Consider the following 26,730-nt stretch of genomic DNA (forward strand, 5'->3'; position numbering starts at 1 on the left):
ATAGATGCGTAGACACAAGTGAGTGCACATATGTATGCACACACAGTGCAGTCAGACAGTATTTGGGAAATGGCCATTTTTGTTGTTTTATATATGCCCGAAAAATAGCTATTATTTATTGTTAACCCAGTATGGATGTGGACACCCTCAGCACTTAAAATGTATAGTTTTCTTGTTTCATTTGGAATACAATGTGCTGGATTCATGCAAAAAAAATTATAAAAAGTGAATCTCTCATAATACTTTCAAACAGTAGTGTCCATGAACACCCACGCAGCCTGCCCTGAGCGAAGCAGATTCATCCTCAGCAGTAGAAGTGAGGCGACACGCACGTTTCCTATACCGTCTTTTTGTCTTCACATATCACAAGTGTTTCTCGGTGACCAAACAAAGGCCCATGGTCCTGTGACTCGCCCGCAGTCTGTGAGACGCGGCTACTTTGAGGACAATTAATGCCGGATCCGTCCACAGACGTGGTATTGATTGTCCCGCGGCCACACTCTCCTATTCATTAGCTGGTTCAATAAGAAATTAGTTATGTTGCAAATTAGCCCTAGCACAAGCCATTATCATTAGGATTAACAATTAATTGAACCAGGCTTCGAGGTGAAACGGACACTGTGAGAAAGCCACAGGACCAGTGTGTTGGAAGACCGCGGGATGACTTTGAGCTTTAAATCCCTTGCGCAAAACAATTGGTAGAGACATGTGCAATTATCTGGTGTGACATGAAGTGTTATACAAGGCTTTCAGAGCAGTTTTATCTCTTTATAAATTAAATTAGAAACTGCAACCAGTGGGGAATTGCAACAATGTATCTGTATTGAACCCGGTGTAGACGGCGCGTAGGCATGAATACTGATTTGACTCACCTTTTCACTTAGCATTTAATTATGCTTCAAGACACATCTGAGATTGTCAATTAAAAGAGAGATCAATATCAGCCTGGGACTTGTTTGTATTATGATTAAAATGGAGAGATAACATTTACACTATAAAACACTGAGGTATTCATTACGGAAATCAATCTGATAACAAAATCTTTCTTTTTGATACAATTTGCATCCTTAATATCTCTTTTGAGTACATTAGGATGGATATACTCACATGTGGTTCACTGTTAACCAGCGCTTTGAGCTCTGGGAGCTGTCGACTGCTGCGAAACTCCACTTTGGATGTGATTGACTTCACTACCAGTTTCATATGTGCGTCGTCCTTGACTGAGGAGAGGTTGAAGGCAAAAGGTCCCGGGCTGACCAGGCTGCTGAAGTGGTAGGGCGAAGGGGTGAGGAGGAGACCCTTCTTGTCCCCCGTCAGAATGTACGAAGCCATGATGAGGAACGTGACGGCCAGGCCGAACAGGAAGCTGTAGAGGCGGATCTTGCGGAAGCAGCCCAGCGTGCTCCAGCGCCTCGGCAGCTCCCGCTTCACCTCCAGGACCGCGAACAGGTTCACGGGCGTGTCGTCCACCTGCAGGAGCAGCGGCCTCTTGCGGTAGTCGTCCACCGCGGAGCCCAGCAGGCTGTATTTGTAGTCCATCTGCGTCATGGCGTCAACAGCCCGCGGGTCCCAGGTATCACGGCTCAGAAACAGGGGGGCGTTATGGAGCAGGATCCAGTGGGACAGGAGGTTTTGGGATGGTGGAGTGGCTGACGGTTGATGTCCATGATGGGTTGTGGAGAACAGCCCACCTCATCAACAGACGCCCGCCTGTAGTAAGAGGAAAAAGACAAGTCAGCTACATTGACTCACTGTTTCATGCCTGGGCTGATGCAGCAACTTCTAAAACCTCAAAAATATGTCAGAAAAGCCTTTCTTTCCACCCACACTTGTCTGTGTAACCGAGGCTTCCTGTTTCTCATTCACAATAACTGGAAGAGGCATCAGATATTCCAGAAGTTTCATTGACTGTGACAAAGAATAGACTCCGTCACATCCTGATCAAATGCTGACTTGCATTTGTGTATCTGCTCCATTTTGGGAACCAGTTTCGCAACCAAGGCCAGGCACTGATTGAAGTTCTTTCCATTTTTCAAGGCATGAAATATACATTTCATACCTCAAGAGCATGTCATCACATCCCTAAGTCTCAGAAAATCCCGATGACAAAATAATGCCTCTTTGTGAAAGCAGTCAAACGATTCGATAGCTGAAGGGAATTTCGCTTTAACCTCTGTACTGCCGCAGTTCTAGCCATATAACCTCAGGCTGAACAAAAGAAAAAGATATTGACAGTAGTGGAAAACGATGACGGGAATGTGTCTGCTCTGAATATTGACGAATTAGATGAAGTGCCACCAAGAAGTAACATTTCATCCTGTAAACCATGTCTTGGAAAATGGGATTTTGATTATTAATTTCCCAACAATCGCGTTTTTGTAGGGTCAAATAAATTTCACTGACTTCCTCTTACACTTCCTGTTTTAATCAAACAGCAAACAGCAACACCCTCCCCAACCTCGCAGCCCATCCTCGCACCCTCCCTGTGCAACAAAGTCACAATGTGGAGGGAGTGATAAGGACGTCAGGACGAGGGATGCTTTCAGCCTAGAAACTACGAGGCTGTGTGTCAGACTCTCCTGGGGAGAGACACGAATATAAGAGAGACCCGGTCTGGACCGGAGAAGAGATTATACTATCAGAAAATGGTATTCCTCACTGGGAAGTCACATGGATCAACAGTCGCCCACAGATAAAAGGGAAGGGCCAATGTCTAAAGGGTGAATGAATTGGGGATCTTTTGATGATAATGCTCCTGCAGCAGCAACGTGTAGTTTTATCCTTGAGGCTTTCTGTGTCTCTGGAGCTGAGCCAACATGACAGCAGTGAATACAATACGGCATAATGACAAATAGCCAGCAGAGCCGAGGGTCTGGGACACTTGTCAAAGGATGCGTGGGCTGCACGGGAATATGGCTGAAGCCTCGAAACTGCACGGATACAGGCATGAGGTTGACGTATTTTACACCTGCATCCGACTGGCATACATCATCAGACGAGGGCTCTATGGAAGTGAGTCATCGCTCCTCCTCACGGCGGCTGATATTGTCTGCCCGCCACCACCGCCCACCGCCGACACCCTTCGCACAACTCTGTATTCACGGAGCTCGCGGCAGAGCCGATAAGAGGAAGGGAGAGCGCCTGCCTACCTACCTGCTCAAGCAATGTCATTTACCCCCAGCTGGGCCCTCAGCGTCACCCGACAGCAACAGTCTCTCCAGGAGACAGGTGGAGAAATAACAAGCCGCGCTCTGAAAAGACTGACTTCCAGCCCTCAAGATGTTGAAAAGGGGAGCTGTGGAGTGACTGCTTCAATGCAAGAAGCTGGAGCCACTGTCAGATACTGACATGTTTTTTTGCTTTTAGCCAGGAAATGAACCCGTTTTTGGAGCAGGATTGTGTTTAGCACTTTCCCAAAAAACAGATAAATACATATATATACATATACATATGAGTGAGAGTAATGGGTTGTAAATTACACTACTTTAATTAAAGTTTGCATGTCAGAGATGGTGTATCAGTGCTTGTGTTGGATAAATGTTCACCACAACAAGTCTTCTTGTTATTTGAAATAGTCTGTAATGGCATAGGGTCCCATTTTTAAACAAACTCAAAATGTTCTTGCGTGATGAAAGCTCCAAAAAAGACTTAAGAGGTTTGCTTTTAACAGAAATGTAATTACTGCAGGTCGGATGTCCTGTTCCGTCACAGAAACGGACACTACAGTGTGTAATCAAAGCGCTAAAAGTAGGATGACATTTTCAGGATTGCACTTGAGTAACAAGCCCACTGTTTGCTATTGTTGAACATATGCGCTCATCTGTAGTCGTCATGCCATTAGCACTTATTGACTGTGTGTCCTTCATCAAGGCTGAAGTCAATGAGGTGCTCATGCTCAAGGCTATTTAAAATAGGGGGAGGAAGAAGAGGGCATGAAGGTAAGAGAGAGAGAGAGAGGTAAAAAACTAAGTATGAGAGAAAGAGGAAACAGAGGCCGTGTCATTGACGAGAGAATGTTACCCTCAAGGGAACCCGCATCTAAATCAATCAGACACCTAACTGTAGCAGTGGGCGACTGGCAGCTTGACAGTTCTGTTCTATTCATAAAGCAAAAACGTCGCTCCTGTCCATCAAACATGATGAAACAGCTGAACTAAAACAGAAATATGGCTGAAGGGCGGCGGACAAAGAGGACACACAGTTGCATCATCTACCTTTTCTGCTGCCAAACCTTTAAATAACAGTAAAAGTATTGTTTTTCCCGTTGGAGATGGATGTTTTTGACATTAATTTCTGCCCCTCTAACATGATTTAGTGCCTCTGACCACGGCTTGTAGGAGAAAGTTGTTGCTATTTCTAAAATGTATTAGCATGCTAACCTGCAAAAGTTCAAAGTAATTCTTAATGAAACAGTCACTCGATTTATTAATATATTCAACTCAAACTAATTAATTGGTTATATGCAAACCTGTTGGTCATGGGTCCAAACTGGACATGAAGTGAGTGCATCCAATGGGCTTTATAGAAGAGGGAACTTAGACCGTTTAGTATGGAGGTTTTTTTTTGGATTGTTTCCAGGAATGACTGTTTTTCCTCGGAAATTGTATTTGAATGTCTTAATTGGTTATGAACTAATCTGTCTTTATGAGGGACTTACAGTTTAAAAGCAAAGGGTAGAAGCTCCTCATGGGAGTTCATTGGTGGAGTTGAAAGTTGATTCAGTTCAGGAGCAGATCTGCTGGCAGCTTATTGCTTGCTGCCCAATAGCCAGGAAGCCTAGCATTGGTTTTCTTGACCGATTAGTTTTCCAAAGTTTTTTTTCCATATCTCACCAAACCAGCCTGAACAGTTAGTCTGATGTTTAAACTATAAAAATAAAACTGGGTTAAGATTGCTCTGGTATCCGTGTGTTCTCCCTCCACCACTCGGCTTATTAGAAAAGAAACCTGTAAAGGTTTGGCCGTCAAGATTATAATAATATATAAAGACAAGCAAGCAAAAACCATAAACCTTACAAATTATAAACTCTTTTATAAAGCATGCCTTATTAGAAACTGTGTGGCAGAAATATCACTGGCTCAGGGAGTCTGCAAGTCAGAACGTTGCAAGTAAGTGTCATCTGACTGCAGAGATCAAACTCATTGACCACGCAGATAACTCAAATTCATAATGATTGTGATTAACTTCAAAGACTCTGGCATAATGGCCTGCACGCTGTGCTGATACCTCCCTCACTGCGTGGTGCAAATGGAATTGCCACGGCCTTAATAACTCATCAGGGGGAGACCTCTCTGTACTGTCTCCGCCTGTCAGTCAGAGACGGATCAGTGAAACAGGCAATCAGAAAGATTTGTTTAAAGCCTGCCGTCTGCTCCGCTCCTAGCTGTCCATCTCCGGTCTGGAAAAACCAAACCAGTCTCAAACACTGGCAGCTAATTGGCGTTCTCTTGTGTACCTTTTCTTCTCCGCTGATCAATTCCTTTCTTTGTGTTTATCGCTGTCAGATTGATTATTTGTCCAACAAAAGCGGTGGAGATGGACAGATTGTCTTTTATTGTAAAAAAAGCATGAATCGAAATCTTTTGTTGTTAACTACAGTTAAGTCCATCTGTTTTAGCAAATCAAATTTCAAACTGGTTCTATTACAGCTTTTCTCATGCTGTGGATGTGACAATTTGCTTTCTTTGGCATTGATTGGGGAGACACAATTGGTAAAGTGGTGATGAAAACATACTCGACTTCACTTGTAAGGAATATTCTTCTACTTTTCCTATTCTGCTCATGACTTGTGGTCATATTCCATAGGTCGGTAAATGCTCTCAGACAATAGGAATGACAAAAGACACTCCACAGCCCTTAAATCATTCATTCCTCAAACCGCAGCGACGCATGATCATTATATACCTGGCTGGAGACGCAGTCTGCGCAGTGGAGAGCACACTGTCCTACTTCTTAGGCTCACTGGTATTTCTGATGGGCCCCTGAAATACCCTTTTTGTTTGGATTCAAAGCAAAGCGCCAGCTCACTCAGGCCACGTAGAAGTTACTGCTTCATACCACAGAATATTGTTAAAATATCTTAGTTATCCCCACAGACCTCCCTGTGTTGTTGTCTTCATCTTAGACGCTAACCCATTCACAGTGGGACTCGGATGTTTCCTACTTCTTTTCTCTTTGAAAAATGGTGCAGGAAACTCTTGAAGACACTGTGTAAGACAATTTTCCTCTGACATATGTCTTCTGGTCCTCTGAGGATGGACACATATGCAGAGTATATTTTAATGTCCTTAGATGTTAACATGGCATGAAAAGCTTAAACTTGACTCATCTGCAGGAGCAACAGGCAGCTTAGAGGTTGAAGACTTTGAAGCAAAGCTATATGAGGTTTCCCACAGAGACGAGAAGTTCAAGCGCGCCTGATCCATATTACAACGAAGAGTTATTGAAAAATGATTAAAGACAAATGAATCATTGGATACCCAATTTATAATCGCAAATTAAATCAGAGATGCATGCATGGTGGAGGAAATCGAGATGTAATTGGACAAAGAGTGAAGATATGGATACTCTGTAGATGCACAGTATGCTTTGCAAATGCTGCACAGAGAAGGTGATGTACCGACTGATAGGCCTGTTACACTAACACTATATTGACTATTGATTTATTGTACCATATATGGACATGACCTCAATTATTTTTATCTTATTGACTCATTGTACGTTATCTGGACATGGCCTCGATCATTTTTGCTGAGCGGGATATTGCCCGTTTTATTTGCATGCTTGCTTGTTTACATAAGAAAGTCGGCGATCATTTTAGCCAGCATGAATAAACGGCAGCCTTTTCCCTACATTGTCGTTTAGGGAATGTTGTTTTATTGCAATCATTTCTGGGACAATATAGCGTCTTTACAAAATGTGTTATCCTGCCAGGCAGTGATTATCCCTGAAACATCGTGCAGGTGTGCAAAGTGAGTGTCACAGTGTTGCTTCCTCCCTATACAGACATGAACATTTTCTGATAGACTCTGTGTCTGTATGACAAGTAGGAAAAACAGATTAATTCAAGTAAAATGTGCGCAGCATAAACAACAACCTGCTCCTTGCTTGCCTTTCACGACCATGTAGCCAGAGAAAAGAGACAAAGCAAGCGAGCTCTGCAATTTAGCTACAGTCGAGGTGTGGAGGAATATAAACATGAGCACAAACTGACGGGGACTGAGAGCCCTGTGATGAAAAGACTTGGGAGACCTTGAGAACAGAATAGCACATTCTGTCCACAGGGTCCTTGTGTGCAGCTGCCCAGGAGTACTCTCGACCTACTCTCACAGGCTGATTTCAACCATCCGCCGTAATACTGAAGAAGCAGTTTGTCATTCAGGAACAAGCCATTTCCCCTTTATGACCACTTACAGATTCTGCAAAGCAAATATGCAACAAAAAACCCCCCTGAAGAATCGAGTAAACTGCTAATGACTTCAGACTGTAAGCAGAATATCAGTACCGCCCGCTTACTCGGGCAGTTTACCTTTATGGCTTTTTCTACACAAAGAGCTATAATGAGCTGACTGTAAAAGCCAATACTAGCTGAAGGGCTGTAAACATGCATTTAATGCGTGGTCTCTTCTGATAAACAGTCTGTTCATCCTCTCTGCCGTGACCCCTTAACATTTCCCAAAAAGACGGGAAGTGGATTTTGGTTGGCGTCCACCAAAAACACAGGAAGTACCGTCGGAAGGAAGAACAAAGAAGGGTGTCATCGCTGTGTCAGCTGCAGGAAGATGTTTTTCCACCAGGCCACTCACAATAATTAAAGTTCAGCGTGAGGCCACTGCAAGGGTGGTGTAGCCATGGGACTGAGCCCGACATGTGACGCTGAGGCAATCTTGTGATTGGTTAAATTGGGCTGGTGATAAATAGCTGCTGATGACACTGACACTGCCTCCTCCAGTATCAAGGCTATTTTATTTTGCAGAGGGGATCTTAAAGGGACAAGAGCTCTCTCCATAAACTGGGGATAGGTGTTATGTGCACCCATTTTTAAAAATGCATCTTAACAGCTCGCTGTAGCTAGTTCTTGTTCTATTGTTTTAAAACTGATTTGCCTATGAAACTATTTAGAATAAGACCATTATCTTGTTCTGGAGACTGTTTTTGATGAAGGATGAGTACTATTACTAATACGTTGCGTTTCCTGTGGCTGCTTCACAGTAAGAGTCACTGTGTGTTTCGGAAGTAAAACGCTTTAATGTGACGCACCTGCAGTAGGAAATGTTCGGTTTTCATTAGAAGTTACTTCGTAAAGGAAGTGGGCAGTTAACAGTGGGGTTGTTATTAGTGAGATAAAATTAAGTAGGATTACATGCGTGTAAATTTCCTGTGAATCCTTTGTAAAGACAATCTGAATCCAGCACGTGATTGGCAGACTCCGCCACAACCAAAAAAGTAACTACTAGAGATGTAAATGGTATCAAAACTGGGGTTTGATTTGGTTTCAATCACAAAAATGATAACGTACTAAGTGTTAATGTCTCCAACACAAGCAAAGGTTATGTTTCCCGCTGCAAGAAAATATTAATCACTGAACTATACAGTAAATGAGGTCCTCGTGTGATGAGGACATCTCAAAAAATGCTTCAACTAACAATGGGGAGATATTGCAAATGAGTGAACAAGAAATGGTTAAATCTTCACACAGGTTTTTGTACTGTTGATTTTTTATTTTTTTTAAATCCCATTTCAATCATCAAAATAAATACTTGTCATAAATGCATGATAAAAATGGAAAATTATGAGCCTTATCTAGTTTCTGTTTAAATAAATCAAATCAATTGGAAAAGGCACCGTTTGTGCGAATAAATGAAGCAAGCTACTGAGGCGTGAAATTACTCCGTACAATAGCTTGGGAGCACAAGATAAACATCTGGAAATAGGATTGCATTGGGCTACGATGAACCACGAAGTCCACTGATAATAGAGCGAGCGGGAGCCCCTGTGACCTGTCAAATATGCCACTTCCTGCTCCAGTGCCCCCAGGGGGCTGCAGCCCCATCTCATCATGTAAATCACAATCATGTAACCCGAGCAAGAAAGAGAAGATCGGTATTCACTGTGGCTCAGAGTGGATTTATTCGTCATATTACCCGGGGAGAAGTCATCCATCACATTCCGTCAGATCACACACACTGTTGACCAAAGATCAAGAATCTAATCTCCAGGAAGTCCCCCCCCCCCAGGAGACCAGAGGACCTGACCGTGACCCGACCGAGGAGCCGCCGGGTCAAATTATCAACACAGCCTTTGGACGATTTCGCTGCTGCGGATGGTGGCGAGAAATGTGGCCTCTGCCCTGGATTCATAACTGATGCTCAGCTGGGATCTCAGGCGGAGTCCCAGTTCAGCACTTTCCTTCATCTTTATCTTTTATTCATTATTATAATTTCACTGGCAGCCTCCCACAGACTGGGCTCCTTCTAAAGGTGGATAAGTGCTTATGATGGTGTCATTAAAAAGTGCGGAAAACAATGGCTGCTACTTAAATTATTGATTGCAGTATAATGGGTATGTTATGAAGCACATGGGGTACTCTGGTCTCTACACGGAACACTTACTCTGATGCTAAATTGGGACTTAAAATGCTAATGTGGAGATTAGAGGAAAGGTGAAAGGTCATGTGTCTTATCTGGGATGGGAGCCTACTTTACATCAAATTATGAATAAACAATTGTAATTTTGATAGAAGAACTGCATTTCCAACGCGATAAACAATCGGGGATTTCTGGTGTGAACGAAAAAAGGAGCTTCAAGTTTGAGGGGCATATGTAAAACAGTGCTGTGTTCGCACAGCAGCTTCCAATGAATAATGCATCAGGACCAACTTGGATGTGTCTCTAACTTATTATCTAACTTCAGAAAATGTATACTCCGATGAATTCAAATAATTCCGGAGACATCCTTGCGTGTATTTCCATATTTCTCCTGCCACGGTTGGAGATCTTTTTGGTATAAGATCTTTCAGTGATCCTCCAGTCACTTTAATTTAGTTTCTCCATTTTATCTTTTGTCGAGCTTTCTGTGTCAGTGGTCAGATGTTTTTTTTTTCTTTTGTCTCGTAAAATATTAATCTGTATTGCTGACAGATTTTGAGATGTGGGTTGAAAGGGAAGACATCGGAGAGACGGAGTTAAATAATGCTGACTGACAGAGGAAACTTATTGTGAGTAGGTTGTGGGGGGGGGGGGGAGCAAAGTGAGTGAGAAGTCGTGAAATATCACCTGGATTCTTGGGCGCTCAGTGTTGCGTAGGAGGACTGTTTTTGTTTTTAGATTTGTGAAATACGTGCCAATCGGTTACACATCCCCTTAAGGTCCATTTTTCATGTTTTAAATCGCCAATAATGTGGGTGGCAGCTTGAAACATTTATATCGAGCACCACTAACAACTCGGCATCAGAACTGTTTTCCTAGAAGGTGGCAAACAAACAAAGCTTCCCACAAAACAGTCCAACTAACAAGTGAAAGTGTCATTCAAAAATAATTGAGGTGAAACAATTGATGCTAGAATTTGTCCTTTTACCTTATCTGACTTCTTCCTTTCGGACGAGCAACTTGTCATTTGTTCGACACTCTAGCAACACCTGCAGCTGCTCGCCTCCTCACTCTCTTTATGAGACCTGACAGGCAGTCTCTCTACATGTGGACCAAAGTTCAATCTTCCTTTTTGACAAGAAGCAGACAGAGCTGGGGGGGGGGGGGGGGGAAAGCAGTTGGTAATTAATCCAATGGGAATGTTTACTCTTTCCAGTGGAATGCCTCTGAACCCACAGTGCAGCATAAATGGCAAAGATCCAAATCGGCTTACAGAAAATTTAGGGGAAAAAAAGTAACACTTTTTGAAAAATGTTGTGGCTCGGACTTTCAAGGCTATATTTACCATTATAAACAATACTGCAATTATAGGGTATTTTTCCATCCACATGTTGTTGCCCATTGACACTCATTGACATTTGTAGGACACATCTGTGAACTTGTTCTGTGCTCTGGAATCACACTGCACTTAAAGTTGCTAAACCGCCACTAAAATGTGCCTTTACGGCGCATCTGTGCAACATCTAAATAAAGTGTGTACTTCGGTAAACTCTGGGCTATCATGAGAGCACAATAAGGTCGAGAAATTCCCAACGGAAGCCGGGAACAAAAACATCAAACATGAGTGACTGATACTGAAAAAAAAAAAGAGGAAGGTAATCCATTAAATGGAGAAATGAAAGTAATCCGAGAGGTTTTCACCTGACAGTGCTGTCGTTCTTCCCAGTGGTGACTTATTATTCAGGTGGCTCCAGCTTGGGAAATTCAATTAAATCATAACGTAATTGTTTTAAATCTATCACACTTAAGGCTAATTAGCAATCAGTTTGCAGCTTGTTAGCATTCGTCAGTGTTGATTATATGAAATGCTCTGAAGTACGTGCGACTACTACACGTAACGCTCGAGGTTAACACAATGGTTGTGCGGTGAATTTGTAATATGTAGAGGTGTGGTTAGTCTTTCATTTGTCATTGACTAATGTTCCTTACATGAATCAGACTGAAGGGGACACTTGGGGTGTTGTTTGTAATTCATTGATCTCAGTAGACAGATATATTTTAGTTGTAGTTGCCCAGCAGACAGGAGACGATGATGACGGTACCGTGGACCCAAGTAACTAAGAGGAGCTCATTTGGTAAATCAAATGAGGCTTGAGCGAAACTTTCTTTACATTTAAACCGTGCCTCTGCTTTTTCTCAACATCAAATACATTTGTTTACTCAAGACTAAAACTGGAGAAAAACTTGGAGTACCTCCCCAAAAAAGCAAACTACAATCTTTGTCAAATCCTGACGCTGTGAGGATTCCACGAGTAACTCGACGTCATCAAAGATATTCACCTTTTTTTTAAGATGCAACATGGATGTAAGCAACTGAAAAAAAAAGAGGAGCACCTTCCTGTTTTTCTCTTAATTCCCTGCTTCCTCAAGGTTCTGCAGGAAACCTGTAATAATCCTGTGCAGTAGCGCTTCACACTTTAGTTTTCATCTCTCAGCCGCACTGAGCCTCCTGCCTGATATAGGATATGTGCACGGATTGAGTGTCAGCCTATGACTGCCAAGAAAACGTGTGAATTAACAAAACGTAGGCCATTACTGAGTCGGCTGGCTTACTGCTCCGCCGCTCGGGAGTGGGCCTGATGCAAACAGTTTTAGGGAGGCTACTCCCAGTGGATCCATAATATCAACTTGGCCTGTGGATTTCCAACTTATAAGTTGCTGTGCTTTATCTTCTCCCTGCTACATTATACATGCGACTCCACAATAATGAAGGCTTGGACAAATTGTCCAGGCTTAACGGATAGGCAGGCAGGTTAATTCTCCAATTTAAGGGTGCGCATAAAGAGGTCTCCTCTTTAATACGGAGGATTAATTGAAAGGCATCTTAATTTTTAAGGGTGGCCAGTATGTTCCACCTCTCTCAGAAGGATCCCTCGCGCTGTAATTTAAGTGTGAGGTTTAGCATAAATCACAATAATGCATCTGCCCTGTTCAGTATGCTCTGGAAGTAGATTGTAGCAAGAAAAAAGGAGGAAAAAAAACAATTTAATCACAACTCTACCTGCTTGGCCACGTCCTGATAAATGGAGGGAGGGTGATGGATGTTCTTACTACAACGGCACATCCATCTTGCAAAGTGTAAAAAAAAAATCTCCGGTTTGCCAGAGGTTCACACTGGCAGCAGCTGCCTGCACAGATATAAAACTCCAGCTCCAAATTAACTTGGCAGGGATAATCCCACAAAATGATGGCTGCAGCGATGAAAATAACATTTGTACACATTCCCTGTGACCCGGGCCGGATCAGAGTGTGCCTCCTCGCTGCCAAAAAAAGGCCTGGAAAAAATGCAAACAGCACCTGCAGGTGCGTCTGACGCTTCTGCTGGACATTTCCAGGCTGTCTGGTAAACGGAACTCGATGTTGACCTTTTGATCTCAGACATACGTGCAGCTCGGTGGCAAGTGCATGCAAGTTCTCTTTTCTTTTTTTTTTGTTTACCACTCTGAGGTAGTTAATATGTCACCTCTTGCTATGGTTGAATTCGCCCGGGGGCCGCTGCTGCATGCACTTACAAAACACTGACTAATCTATACGTTCAGCTACTTGGAAGATGGAGTAGATATAAATTTAACTTAAAACTCAGTGTGAGAAATGGCCGTGGTATTGAAAGGTTTCACAGTAGCTCATTTAAAAGGAGTTGCCAAAGGTAATTGGAAAATGAATCTCTCCCCGGCGCTGTGTATTGTTGGAGTCCCCACAGGTCTGTGTTGAGGCCCATTAGAGGGGCATCTGGAAGACAGATACTGTCTACAAACACACACACACACACACAAACTCAACCACTAATACTGGGTCTAACTGCTAACCTAAGGGATTCCATGGAAACGCATGACAGCATCCATGATCAAAGGGAAGCGTAAATATAGATTAAAAACAGGAGCATTGTTTCTCAATGCTGTTTGAAATCAATACAGAAATCTGGATGCTCTCTGTAATTTCATTATTTCTTTTGATTTAAACGCAACTTTCATGGAGGTATTTAGTGCCTAATCGGCAGCTAATTTGCCTTTTCTCCCCATTTTTCTTTTTTTTCTTACCAGAAGCTTTTACGAGCTAAACATGCCGTTACAAAACCAATTCATACGAGCGTTTTTCTGACCTGCCATCAACTAAAACTGCTTGGTTATGGTGAGGGAAAGATGAAGGTCTGAAGGCTGAAAGAAACTAACTTTGTCTGTTGGTAGGAATTCAAATTACACTTTTAACGCCCGACCGTCTATCCCAACCTCGTCCCTTAGTTTGAATTATCTCGCTGCAGGGAAACACCTTTGGGGCATGTGGGAGTGAATATCAGTTTTAATTGGGGGTTGCCAAAGTCTCACGTGTCTGTTTGTTAAGATTTGACTGAGTTATGACTGAGAAGGAATATGAATGTGGACACAAATTGCAGCAATTGGGTGCTTAGAGTTTTAAAGTAATTGCCCTTCACCCCAAGCAGCATATTTATTCTGAACCTCACGTCTCTCCCTCCGTGCCCCCTCTTCATCTCTCCTGCACCTCCCTGGGGAACGGCGCCTCACAACCTGCTCCTCTAAAAAACAAAAAAACTAGCAAATTCAGGGAAAGCCAAAAGCAATTAAGCTTAACTATTCTTATTTTTTCCCCCCCAATTTTAATGCTAATAATAAAGAGATAAGACCAGTTGTGTATTTAGCAAACAGGGATATTTTTTACATAATTATAAACACAATTTTCTCTGCATAAGTAATATTATCCCCACCCCACACGGTCCCATAAATCAAACCAGTAGCTGGAAAAAAAGGGGGGCTGTTGTCATTCGCCAGACTCCATCTACACGGCACAACTGGGTGCAGATGGTGAGGGAAATAAAAGCCAGTTTAGTTTCCCATGCGTCATTATTACAAGCAATGACCCCCCCAAACTTGGCAGCGGCACACAGCGACTCTGGGATGCCAGATTTACCTTCTTACTCAGCACCTCAATGTCCCACGCAGTGTCTCGTGTTAGTGCAGAACAGTAACTTACAGATATGTAAATGACATGTCACACACATGAGAAGAGTCACATGCTTTTTTCACATCATTTGTTGCAATTATTTCTTTATGTACAGTTTGAAAAGGTCTTCGTTTTTATCTTTTTAATTGTGGATTTACATAGAAACAAAACAGGTTTGCATCTGAACGTGTCCAGAACGCATATGTGGTTTTGAATTTATAGGCAGATGCTTATGTGTGACATTTTTAAAGTGATTCATGTGATTTATAAACATCTCAAGTACTGCATATAATGACAGTAAGACCACTTATGATGGCTCTTAAAGAGTTTAGACCTTAGAGTCTATGACAAGACGAGATTGAGGCGTGCAAGATGCTTCCACGCTCCCTCCTTGTTTACTAAAGCCAATAAAAACTTCTGTGCAAGTCATTCAGGAGATAAAGCAGATTAATGTCTGTCAGCATATTGGCTTAATCACTGGAAGCTCATCAATCACGATGACAAATAGCCTCGGACCGCTGCTTAAGTCAGACAGCATCTTCTGGAGTGGTTGCTCCTTCACAGCCACATAAATCCGGCCCGCTGATCCACTGCTCTCATCAGTAATACATAACATAACTTCATTGGTGGATCCATCCATCACCGGTCCCCGGCATGCGCCATTATTTTCAAAGTCCAACTTCTGCACTCGGAAGGCAGCCGGATACCGTCTCCCCTACAGATCATCATTCAGTCTAAAACTGGAGCCTGCTGTCACTGAGATGCGAGCTCGCAAAAACAGCAGCCTGTCTATGAAACATTTATGCAACAAAGGGTTACTGGTGACAGGAGTGAAGCTAAAGATGGCATCTTTACGAGGCTGACATGTTTTGATAGGCTGCTGAGCGGCCCAGGACTTCACTTTAAATAGACACACCGAACAAAACAGCATCTGACAGTCAGTTTGTTTATGTTGATGCAAAAACTCAATCTGCATGCTGATGAGGAGGGATGTGCAGTGTTCAGTCGGTTAACCATAAAGTCTCTAATATAGGGGCGCAAACAACTCTTATTTTCTTATTGATTAGTCCATCGATTAAAATAATGAAAAAATGCTCATCACAATTTCCCAAAGCGCAAATTGCTTGTTTTGTGTCTAAAACCGTCAAATATTTCATTTGCAACAATACATAACAATGCAGCAACGCCTCACATGGAGCTGGAACCAATGAATGTTTGGCATGTTTTCTTAATAAATGGCTATAACGGTTAATTGGTTTTGACAAACTCGTTGTCAATCAAGCACTGAAGGACTACGGAGGTTGAGGTCAATTTTCAAAACGGGCCCAAACACGAACAGCAATGCTACAGAGAGGTACGATTTAAGAATGTATGTTTTTAAAATCGAAATGCGGTGGCCTTTACACACGGGACTTAGGTGTGTAAAGGCCTTTATGTAAATTTGGCTTTGATTTATCTGCTGTAATAAAATGATTGGCAATTTATCTAATTTACCTAACAAGGTCAATTTTTCTGCGCTTTTCGAACGGCGAGTGTGCGGAATGGACATATGCAAAATGTACAGTATAGTGTGCAACAACACAGAGGCTCTGTAACCCGTACTAAGATGCCAAACTTAATTTTTCCTTCCAACGTTGACAAAGGCAGCGCAGGCCAGATCCGCTCCCTCCGTTCTCATCTTTCACAATAAAAGACATATACTGCGTAGCCGTAACATATCTTACAGTAGCTTATAGGCTATACAACGCTTTACCCCGGTCAGACTGCCAGATGCTGCTCTGGGTCAATACGTTCCCAGTAGTTGGTCCTCTGCTTGCAGAAATCTATTCAAACCTTTTTATTGAAAAAGTCTTGCTATGGTTGCAAATTCACATCGCTGCTGGTATGAATAGTTTTGATGCGAAATATGTTTGCAGGCGAGTAGTTTGCACTTGCGTGCTGTCGTGCCCCTGGTGAGTAAAGGCCTTTTAGAGGACATCATATTTGAAGGACAGTCAGCTGACCCTGTTATGTGTTAGTGTTGCCTGCATACGCAATGGATGAGGGTCCATATGAACATGAATGTGCCCTGTGCCCCCAGAGGAGCCCCGTCGACCGGCTCACTGCGGCCCCTGATGCATACTTGACACTAACCTTACTGTAGTGACTGAAATAAAAGACCCCTCAAAGAGAGGTCAAATGCTTCATTTGAGAAACAGAATGCTGCTTCAGGCTCTCAGGCTGAAAAAGGAGATGCATCCAACAGGGGGGGGGGGGGGGGGGGGGGGAGATGTCGGAGTTATCAGAGCAGGGCAAGAATGTGAGTCAATGGGAAAACGAGGGAATCGCAGGGTATCTAAAGGACCGGTCAGAGGTTTCAGGGAGGAGACATTGAGGCTCTGGGACAGTCGGATGCAAAATGTCCCAGGCAAGCATGCGTTCTCACAAAACACAAAAGTGGAGCAAATAGGAAGTTGGCAGCAAGTCGGGCAACACAGTGTTTATCTTTTCTTCAGATTTCTAGTTATTTTATATGAGTCATAACACAGCCAGAGCTTTGAGAAAATATGAATCTATTTCCAAGTAGAGGCACATTTCCTCTCCTTTGAAAATTAAAACTGTACGAATAAACAAGAGCAACAGCCTGTTAAATCTGTGCGGCAGTAAATGCAGGATGGCAGTACAATTCACAGGAATGTATTTATTTGGAGCCACAAATGCCTCGGCTAATAAAAGCCGCTCCGCTGCACAAAGATTCACTCTGCATGTTTTGCAAATTGCACAAAAGACACAATGCTGTAACAACATTGGAACAAGACACTTGCTTTATCTTCTGGACTCAAACTGATCCAGTCTGTTGTTCTACATTAGTGCAAACATGAGGTTATGTGTGTTATCACTGTCACTGTCTAATGCCCTCCGTGAATTTTGAAAAAGGGAAGCAGCCTTGTGCATGTTTGCTTCCACGTTCTGCCCAGTTTGCATGATGAAGTGGCTTTAAAAAAAAAAGGCCATTTAAATTGAATTCCCAAAAGGTTCCCTCAGCCATTCCAATTGAATTCCCTTCCCTTTTATAGACATCCGAAGATTTAAATAACAAAGGCATTCCCTCTTTGTCTGTATTGCAATAATTAGTCTACAGCTGGTCTGTTACTGAAAGACGCGTCACTGGAATCTCAAAAGAAACCCAAATGATGGAAGAATTCAATCTCAAAGCTGTGTTTCCCGCTGCGATCACGTTTACATGTAATCAAAGTCTGGTTGAAAGACTAACATCTTGCTTTTTTCATAATTGATAGAAGACTTATGACATGCATATCCTATTATTCATTCATAGCTCTGTCTCTATTTGCATGCTCTTTATGATGTTGCACAAAGTCCTGTTTCACATGCAGATTTGACAACGCGTGGCAACAGTGATTCATTGTTTATTTACTTTAAGTTCTTTCAAATGAATACTTCATCAGCCCGGTATACGCAGAGCCAAGTTAACGCTGCATCTAAATCAAGAGCGATCAGCCGGAAATGTTACAGCTCGACTTATTTCGGACGCAGCCATTCATCACTTCAGTCACTCCACTGAAATCTGCGATGGGAAAACAAAACCGAGAGGCTGCCAGTCGTGGCATTTAAATCATTCTAATCATCCGTCCCACTCGCTGTATCGTGATATAGTGCAGCGAGAAAGATATTTTTGTGACGCCTACGCCTCAGCTTTCCACACTGTTGACTGTGTCAACTTGTAAAGCAAACTGCTGCACGCTCTTCATTGTGAAATATGTGCTTTAAAACTGCAAGTGCTCTTTAGTACGGCAAGTCATTGTTTTCATTATTGTTTTTTTTTATTAGTTTAGTCTATAAAATGTCAAAAGAAAGTGGGAAAATGACCACCACAAGTGTCCACATCTCAATAATGATCTTCACATTGCTTGTTTTCTTCAGTTAAAAGTCAAAAACCGAAGCCCAAATATTCAGTTTATCCTCACATTGGAGAAGCTAGAGCCAGAGTACTTTTTCTTTCTTGATAAATGACTCAGACATTCAAATTAGACTAATCGATTAACTGCTCTTGACGACTTTTGCATTTACATCCCATCTGCCTTGCTTTTTCCTCCGATTCAGTTCGCTTTGTATGAAACCCTCGTAGCTATAATCAGCTACAATGTGAGTAATTGAAAGCTTGAGCTACAGTAGTTAAAACCCCCCCTGTGCTACTCCGCACATTAACTCCTGCAACTTGAAAGTAATGAGGGGAAGTAGGAGGTTAACGTGATGTGATGCACCCTGAGGGCACGTCTTCACCATTAACCAAAACGTATCAACCCTCGCGTGAATCCATATTGCATCGGCTTATAGAGCCCATTGTAGACGCGTATGTCTTGTGATGCGTTTAACTGAGTCTGACTAGAGATCCCTGTTTTATATTTAAAGAGTCAATTAGGGATGTTGTGGTGTGAACTGTGGGACGTTTAATTAGCAGGTGCTGTGATGGCTCCTCAGATCCTCAACACACTGTACTTCATCACATGATCTGTATAGGATCCACATAAGGTCTGTGTGTGCAACCAGTCACCTAAAACTGTTGTTTTTTGTTGTTTTTAAATGGAAACATTTCTCTGTTTTACACATGGTGATCCATTTGGCCAGCATTTCCCAGTAGGTCCGGTATGTGGTCTATTTTGTTGTCTCAGGTATAGGACAAAGAGAAGAGAGGACCATTCCGTCCCTCGCGAGGCTTCCCCTGCTCTCATTGGTCAGCGGGAGATCCTTTTGTTTTGGCTCTTACGGACAGACGAGCCTAACGACGCATCTCATGAATGGAAGCCACAATATTCCCGCACAAAGAAAACGTGACAAAATATCGGATTCTTGGAATAAAAGCAGTCCCTCAAAGACCTGATGGAGACTGTGATTAGATTGTTCCAACAGTAGCCTAATTGATATGCTTGTTTTGTGTTATATTCCTCCACGACATGCGCGAGTCTACATGCTGTAAACTCCACAAGCAGCAGCTCTTTCTCCCACTTTAAACCGAAGCAAACGGAGTCAACTCTTGAGTTAGATTAGAATACATAGTGACCCATTCATTCTCTACGGGCGGCGGGCGCCTCTCCGCTGAAAGGAGCCCGTTATATTGGCGATGTCTCCGGTTGTATACAGGTCGCACACGCACACACACACACACAGACAAATTACCCCCCCCCCCCCCCCCCTCACCAAAAAAACTTTTCCATTTCTGCACGCACTCGCTTTCCGAGACTAAACAAACCCGGGCACATGAACTTCACCGGCTCGGAACTGATGAAGACAACAGCATAAAGCAACATAAACTTTAAAAAAAAAATAGAAATAAAAAAGCATGTACAGGAATCTAAATACACAAGGATAAACATCGCAGAGAAAATGTGTGAAATAAAACCTACCATGAGTTTCTTTTTTTTTTTGCAGCGCTCACGCGACCACCCGGATCAAACAACTTGTCATTGCCGGCTCGTATATTTCCATTCCGGTCACCGGATTAATGGCATTTGTAAGTCCGTGTAATTATTATTTCTCTCCTCGGCTGGCGGGTTACACGTGAACAAGTTGTAGACTCTCCGCGATGTGACAGCCTGTGCCTTCTGCCTCGCTCTCGAGCTCTGATAAGAACGGTGGGAGACAGCGTCTCTCTCTCTCTCTCTCTCTCTCTCTCTCTCTCTCTCTCTCTCTCTCTCTCTCTCTCTCTCTCTCTCTCTCTCTCTCTCTCTCTATTGGTGGTGGGGTAAGGGTGAGGGGCAGTGAGCAGGGGTCCCTTAATACGAACTATGATCTCCTAACAGACAAATTTAAAGGGCCACTTCACACAAATATACAAATGCATATTTTTCTCACTGACTCTAAATTCTATAGAGTCATGCAGATAGTTTTGGTTTTATTTGCCCGGGTTTTTAGATATCGGTTTCAGATATCTGACTCCACCCTGATGCAATAGAGGTGAATAGAATTTCACTTGCTGTGCTCACAGTAGAGCTTTTGAAAGATTGCATTTTTCTTTTTTTCTAAATCAAAGGACGTCCCAGTGGCCTTTAGTGGTTGAGGCGCATGCCATATAGCCGCAGCGTTCCCTGTGGGAGTCCTGGCAGGGAGCTTTGTTGCATGTCATATCACTCGCCTTCTAATTAAAAGATGGATAAATAAATCAACAGCCACAACCAGAGGGAGTGCCCTCTCTTAATTCATTCCTTCAGTTTCATTGATCAAATCTTAATTGTTCGTACTAAATCCTTTTAACACATTTCATGCGTGCAGTGAGACGATTCAGCATCACTGCCTACCAAGCCACATATAACCTCACAAATACAACAGGGAAAGGTTTGACATACACAAATAGATGATCGGTTAGAGACCGCTCTAATTCCATGAAAGTGGTTATTTTTTAGAGTAACCACATTTTTTTTCTGGAAAGATTTAAAATTCTGGTGATGGTCTATGTGTTTTCATACATGTTACTTTAATTACTATTTAGCTTTTCTTGTTGTCAACAAATCCCATAAAAATGCCAAAGGTAATGATTAACAGAGTAGTAATCTATCTCTCAGGACGCACATTACATTTTAATGAGACAAACACCTCTGCATGGTCAATGAGAAAATATGCTTTTTCTAATTTGCGCGAACTGGCCCTTTAAGCTCACCATTGATTCATCTCTTTTAAGTCCATGCGCTAAACACACTACAGACCTCTGCAGTCACAAAATATATACAAAAAACACCATAACATATTATTGCCCAAGCCAATTGCCCATTATTGGACCATCTTTGTATTATTGTGGTGCTCTGTCCTCACAGAGTCTATAGAGGGGTTGGTTATGGGCGGGTGACAGTGGGGGAGGGGACCGTGGCCACCAAGACAGCTGCTGCTCACTGGCTAGTTATTCAGACCATTAAGGCAAAGCAGGATTTATAACAGGCCACATCATGTCTGTACGTTTGTTAGGTTTCCTTTGCTCAGCTTCGGCCTTGCACTGAGTTAGCGGCGTCTACGATATTACCGCTATGGCTCGAGAATTTAGACAAGGTGTTTGCCTCCAAGACAAAGGAATATAACAGAAAGCGCTGCAATTACTTGGGAAAACAAAGGCCAATCATTTCCCATTCCTTTGAGGATGTGTGTTTATCTGCTGGTGTTTCAGCAGACAGACAAACAGACCCCCAATTCCTGCATGATGAAGTCCAGCAGGGATCATGGAAGCATGTGGAACAGAGACGTGGGAGGTGATTCGTCATGACGAATCCGGACGTATTGAGCAGCTTGGCCGCGCCGGTAGCCTCATGCGGCCTCGGTTCTCTCCGCGAGACACAGATTACAAAGCTGGGAAACATGTTGTTTTCATATTGTGTTTCAGAGATGCCACCACGGGTCTACTGCTGCCGTCGCTGAGTCAATCATCATCATCATCCTCATGGCTGCCATTAAGCCTTCAGTTGCTGTTTTCCATGTGCTAGTTTCAAAGGCCTCCAACATCCGTTATTGCCAGGATGTCCTTTCCTTTATTGCAATAAACAACTAGCCCAAGGGAGATTATAGATTTTCAAGAATTTCATCTACTCAAAAAAAAGGAATTTTTGTGATCGCCTGCTGTACATCTCACTCGAGGATGATCTCAATGTAAACAACTATTAGCACAGTTTGCAAGTATTCATCCTCAAAGCTTCTGATGAACAACACTGATGATGATGATGATAATGAGGGTGACGGTGATCTCCTTGGCAAGTCATCCAGAGCACACGAGTCGCGGCGCCTGTGGTTTGCCCCACGTCTGCAGTCAGACATGCCTCTCAGCAACAGCCTGTCTCAGCCTCCGTCTCTATTAAACCCCGCTGGAAGTCACTGGAAAAGAAACAAATGGGAAAAACGCTGCTGCTATTGTTTGTTCTGTCTCCCTGTGTGTTCTCAGCTAAGACAATTGCATACCCGCGTTTGTTTTGTGTGTGTGTCATCACACACATTAGGAAGGCGACGCGCGCGTGTGCGTGTGGTGTGCTTGTACTTGAAGCCCCTTGTGGCCATTTTTTCGTCTTCGAACCAACTCCACTGAAATGAATGACCAGATATTTGACCCAGAACCTTAGTTGATTCAGTTTGGCCGTGGCATTCAGTCGCTTGCATCATCGCACACATTCCAGTATTGCTTTCTCAAAAAGCGGCATGCCAAAGATCAAAGTGCTAATATTTTGGCAGTCGGCATGACATTTTTACTCCCCTTTATGCATCACTGTAACAATCAATTCAGTGTCATCACTGCTATTGGTGGTCAGCAAATCCAACTCATAGTGTGGCGGTTTTCCACTGCACTAACCGATTTTTAAGCCTCCAAATGTGATCAAAGAACCGCAAAAATAGTCTATGAAGTTACATTTTGTCAGGTTTCATATTTCCTTAAAATAGGAGCCAAAAGAAATCAAATTGAAAAGCTTTTATTTTGTAGTCGAGTCCAGACTTTGTCGTGTCAGGCTGATTCCCTGTAATTAACTCATTTGAGTCCACGCAAGTCACATCCATAGCAGGATTTGCAATGTTTTAATTTCCATCTCACCTGGATGGAGAGGAGGAAACTGCATCCCGACTTAAGTCACAAGAAAGAAAGTGAGCCTGCCCACGGCTCCCCTGTTGAGGGGTATTTTTATGAACAGCACACCCCCGTCAGCTCCAACGCCATCTTTCAGTTTCTAGTGTTCCGCATAATGGAAAGAGATTAAAATGTTGCACAGAACCCGAGCAGGACAGTCAAATGAGATTAGAAATAATAGCTTCTAGACATGCCTTTTAGTGAGCGGGGGCGGAAAAGATGTCTGATAAAATCATATTGGGCATTTCTGAGGAGTAGAGTGAACACTGACCTCATGTTTAAATGATTCACTGTTTCCACTGAATGCCGTATGTTTCCAATTCTTTTGTTCATGATGAGGGGATGAGGTGTCTCTATTTTGTCCTCCGTGCAAATGTATTGGTTGCTAAGTCTGGTTCTACAGCTGCTGCCATGCCGTTCTCTCCAGCCTGAGTATTGCTCATCTCTTTCATTCCACGGTGTGTCTGTCAAGGCTGAAAGGTGATTGCAGCCTGACCCATATGATATTTGTAAAAGCTATTCAGCACCGATATAAGGGCCGAAAACAAAGATCATGGAATGCAATTTCAGATAGAAGAATGGCTTTAATTCCGCTTTAACTAATATTTGATATTGCAGAAAAATCATCGTGAAAAATAAAGATACATATTACTGCAAAAAGTAAAGTTATTACGTTTGAATTTAGTAAACAAGATACAATAGTTTCAGAAATAATTGTCCCTAATTTTTCATACCATCTTAACCAATATAACCCCAAATCTTCAAATGATGAACTTTCTGTTGATAATGCTCGTTCATTTTTGAATGTTTTTAACAAAGCCAGAGTTTGGAAGTTCTCACCTGATGATAACTAAATTCTCGTAGCTCTATTGGAAGATGTTACAGAGAGCTTAAATGATGGTTTGATATGGACTAGTGAATAAATAATGCAAAATCCTATATGGCTTGATACAGAGCAGGCTAAATTTACCACCATTAGTGGATGTTTTTCTTCGACTCGAGGGGTTCCTCCAAGTTCAGCGGACTAAAGCTGATCTGTGTCCTTATTATTATTATTATTATTATTATTATTATTATTATTATTATCATATGTGCTAATCTGCTGTAATCTCTGTAAGATATTTGACTCAACGGTCCGGTGGAGACATCAGCACCTGGCTCCACCGAGAAACAGCGCTGCCTCAGCACTTCGAGCAAACGGGGTCTTTCGATCGAAGCTGCCACACTCCATCGTCTTCGTCATAGCTCTTTCCACGTGGATGAATGGAAGGATTGAAAATTTCTGTTGCAATACTCAATAAGAATGAATAAACCGCTGAGCTCAAAGAGTCACCGGAGGAGAGAACAGCAGAGGAATACACATTTGATTTATGAGGGCCCGCCCGTGTTTGTGGTTGCTTCTCGTGGAAAAAAGGTTTTTCTTGAAGAGGTCCCGTCTCTGGAGGAAGCCAATAGAGCTGAATCCTGTAGTGCTGGACAGGAAGCCATACATCAGCTTGCTTGGCAGGGTCACCACCCATTTGCCCATAACAGTGCACATTTTCCACACATATATACAATCTCCCATACCTAAAGGTAACAACACAATATAATGTAACAACATGGAATATACAGATAGTTCATGCATGCAAGTTTAATGAAGTTGTTGTTTGAGTGGAGCTGCAACATTTAGGCGATCAATCGGTTGTTCGATCGAAAGCTGCTGGTTTTATTATAGATTTTAAACGCTTCAGTCATTTTCCAGCACCTGACATTCTGTGCTTTCAGCTTCTTAAATGTGAAGGTCTGCTGCTTTTCTTTGTCATACATGATAGTACATTTAATATCTTAGGGTTTGGGTTTGTAGGACAAAAGAAACTGAGGGCGTCACCATGGGCTTATATATTGTGACTATTTTACACTAACAACGATTCATTGATGATTAATTGACACCAACAATAATCTTTAGTTGAATGCAGCCCTAATTGTCAGAATATTAACTGACTACAATTTGGTAAATTGAATATCTTTTGGTGTTGGACAATTGGTCTTTGGGTAATTATGATGGGTTTACTTTGTAATTTTCAAAGCTAAATGAAACCATCTAATAATTGCGAGATTAGTCCCAAAAGAAAGTAAGCGTTTGTTGCAGCCCAAAGGCACAATATCCATTTTTTTCAACCTCTCATGCACACCCATACACAACTTTTCAAAAACCAAACACTGTGCCAAAACACGTCACCACCCTGAATGTGTTTCTTTGCTTTAAAATGAATGAATGATGAAGAGACAAATGTAGTAATTCATCATTTTGTCCACACAGACCGACGTATTTAACTGGCTTCAGAAGTTCAGTGAATAGAAGTCAAGTTGTCAGCGTTTTAACCTCGAAGATTTGTTTCTTTCAAGAGATCAATTGTGTGTTTGCTGAAAGCATTGAAAGAAAAAAGGCACATTTTTTGTTTCCAAAGCTTAGAAAGACTGCAGTCAGTCAGAGAGCTCCAGGGATGGGGTGTATATAACTAATAACCAAATGTATAACTTTTCCATTCAGATATTACTTGAGAGGCTCCACCTGCATTCACAATGCTCCTTGGCTGTTTCCGGGGTTAAAATGCGTTTATTTTCTGCAAACGTTGCTGGTTTCATGACATATTATTGTCACATCCAACAATAATTGGCAACCAAGTTTTGCTAATGGAAAGTTAATGGCAATGTCTGTTCAGTAGGTTATTGCCAGAGTATATTAAAGAAACATGTTTTCACAGGAAATGTTCACATTTCCACAATACTTAGGGAATAAACACTATTTTAATGTCTTCCTGAGGAAAACTTTAAACATAATGCCAGGAAACAAACCTCATTGGTTTGGGACTGAGGGTTTTTTAATGAGCCGACAAAGGAATTCAAATAGCAACCGAGACACGGGCATGAACTGAAAGATGGCTGGCTGTAAACAGAAGTACATATCATTTGCTCCCATTAGCATCTTATCCCGCTTTAATGAGATTCTTAAATGGCACTGCCGTGTAAATAAACCGTGGACTCTAAGAGGGTTATAATGAAGTAATCATTTCAGAGTAATGGAAACCTGTCACTCAAATCACTTTTATTTGCATTCACGGGTTCAGTACTCCTTTGCTGGTTTTACAGGCAACAGCGACCTGCAGACGCAGCTTGAGGAGTATATTTTTGAGATGCTTATGTCTGAAGTGGGGGAGACCACATCGAGGCTTTTGAAGCGATGCCGAGTCGTGAACACTGCACTATACGTTGCAGTGTGCCAGAGCGTGGATGCACGTTTATTTTTCAGTCGGCTCACTTCAAATCTTGTGCTCAGTGTTTCAGGGTGTGCACACTGGGGGGGATCACATTTCCTCTGCTTCATAAGAAACAGTTTGATGGCGTATCTGGTTTTGATATCCTCACCGTTGCACATCCCTCTCCTGCTGTGAATGAAAACTAGCCTGAATTCCTGCTCGGGGGACGCGCACGCTTTTTTTGTGCAGTTTTAGCTTCAAAGTCACGTTTTCATCTTGTGATTGTTGTCTTCCCTGAGAG

The 26,730-nt window shown here is 42.4% G+C and overlaps 1 protein-coding gene across 1 annotated transcript in view; it reads right to left on the bottom strand.

The window, feature by feature from the left end:
* The window catches only part of chst15 (carbohydrate sulfotransferase 15), a 32,027-nt gene extending 11,809 nt beyond the window's left edge, over window positions 1-20,218 (bottom strand). The window contains exons 1-2 of the mRNA XM_076092902.1: window positions 20,006-20,218; window positions 1,108-1,710 (exon numbers count right to left, since the gene is read on the bottom strand). Coding sequence (XP_075949017.1) covers window positions 1,108-1,548 — 441 coding nt within the window. The 5' untranslated portion in view covers window positions 1,549-1,710; window positions 20,006-20,218. The remainder of the gene's footprint in view (window positions 1-1,107; window positions 1,711-20,005) is intronic.
* Between the last annotated feature and the right edge of the window lie 6,512 nt (window positions 20,219-26,730).

This window comes from Anarhichas minor, unplaced genomic scaffold (genome assembly GCF_050575085.1).
Source record: "Anarhichas minor isolate MPS153535 unplaced genomic scaffold, ASM5057508v1 ptg000017l, whole genome shotgun sequence".
NCBI classification, from domain to species: Eukaryota; Metazoa; Chordata; class Actinopteri; order Perciformes; family Anarhichadidae; genus Anarhichas; species Anarhichas minor.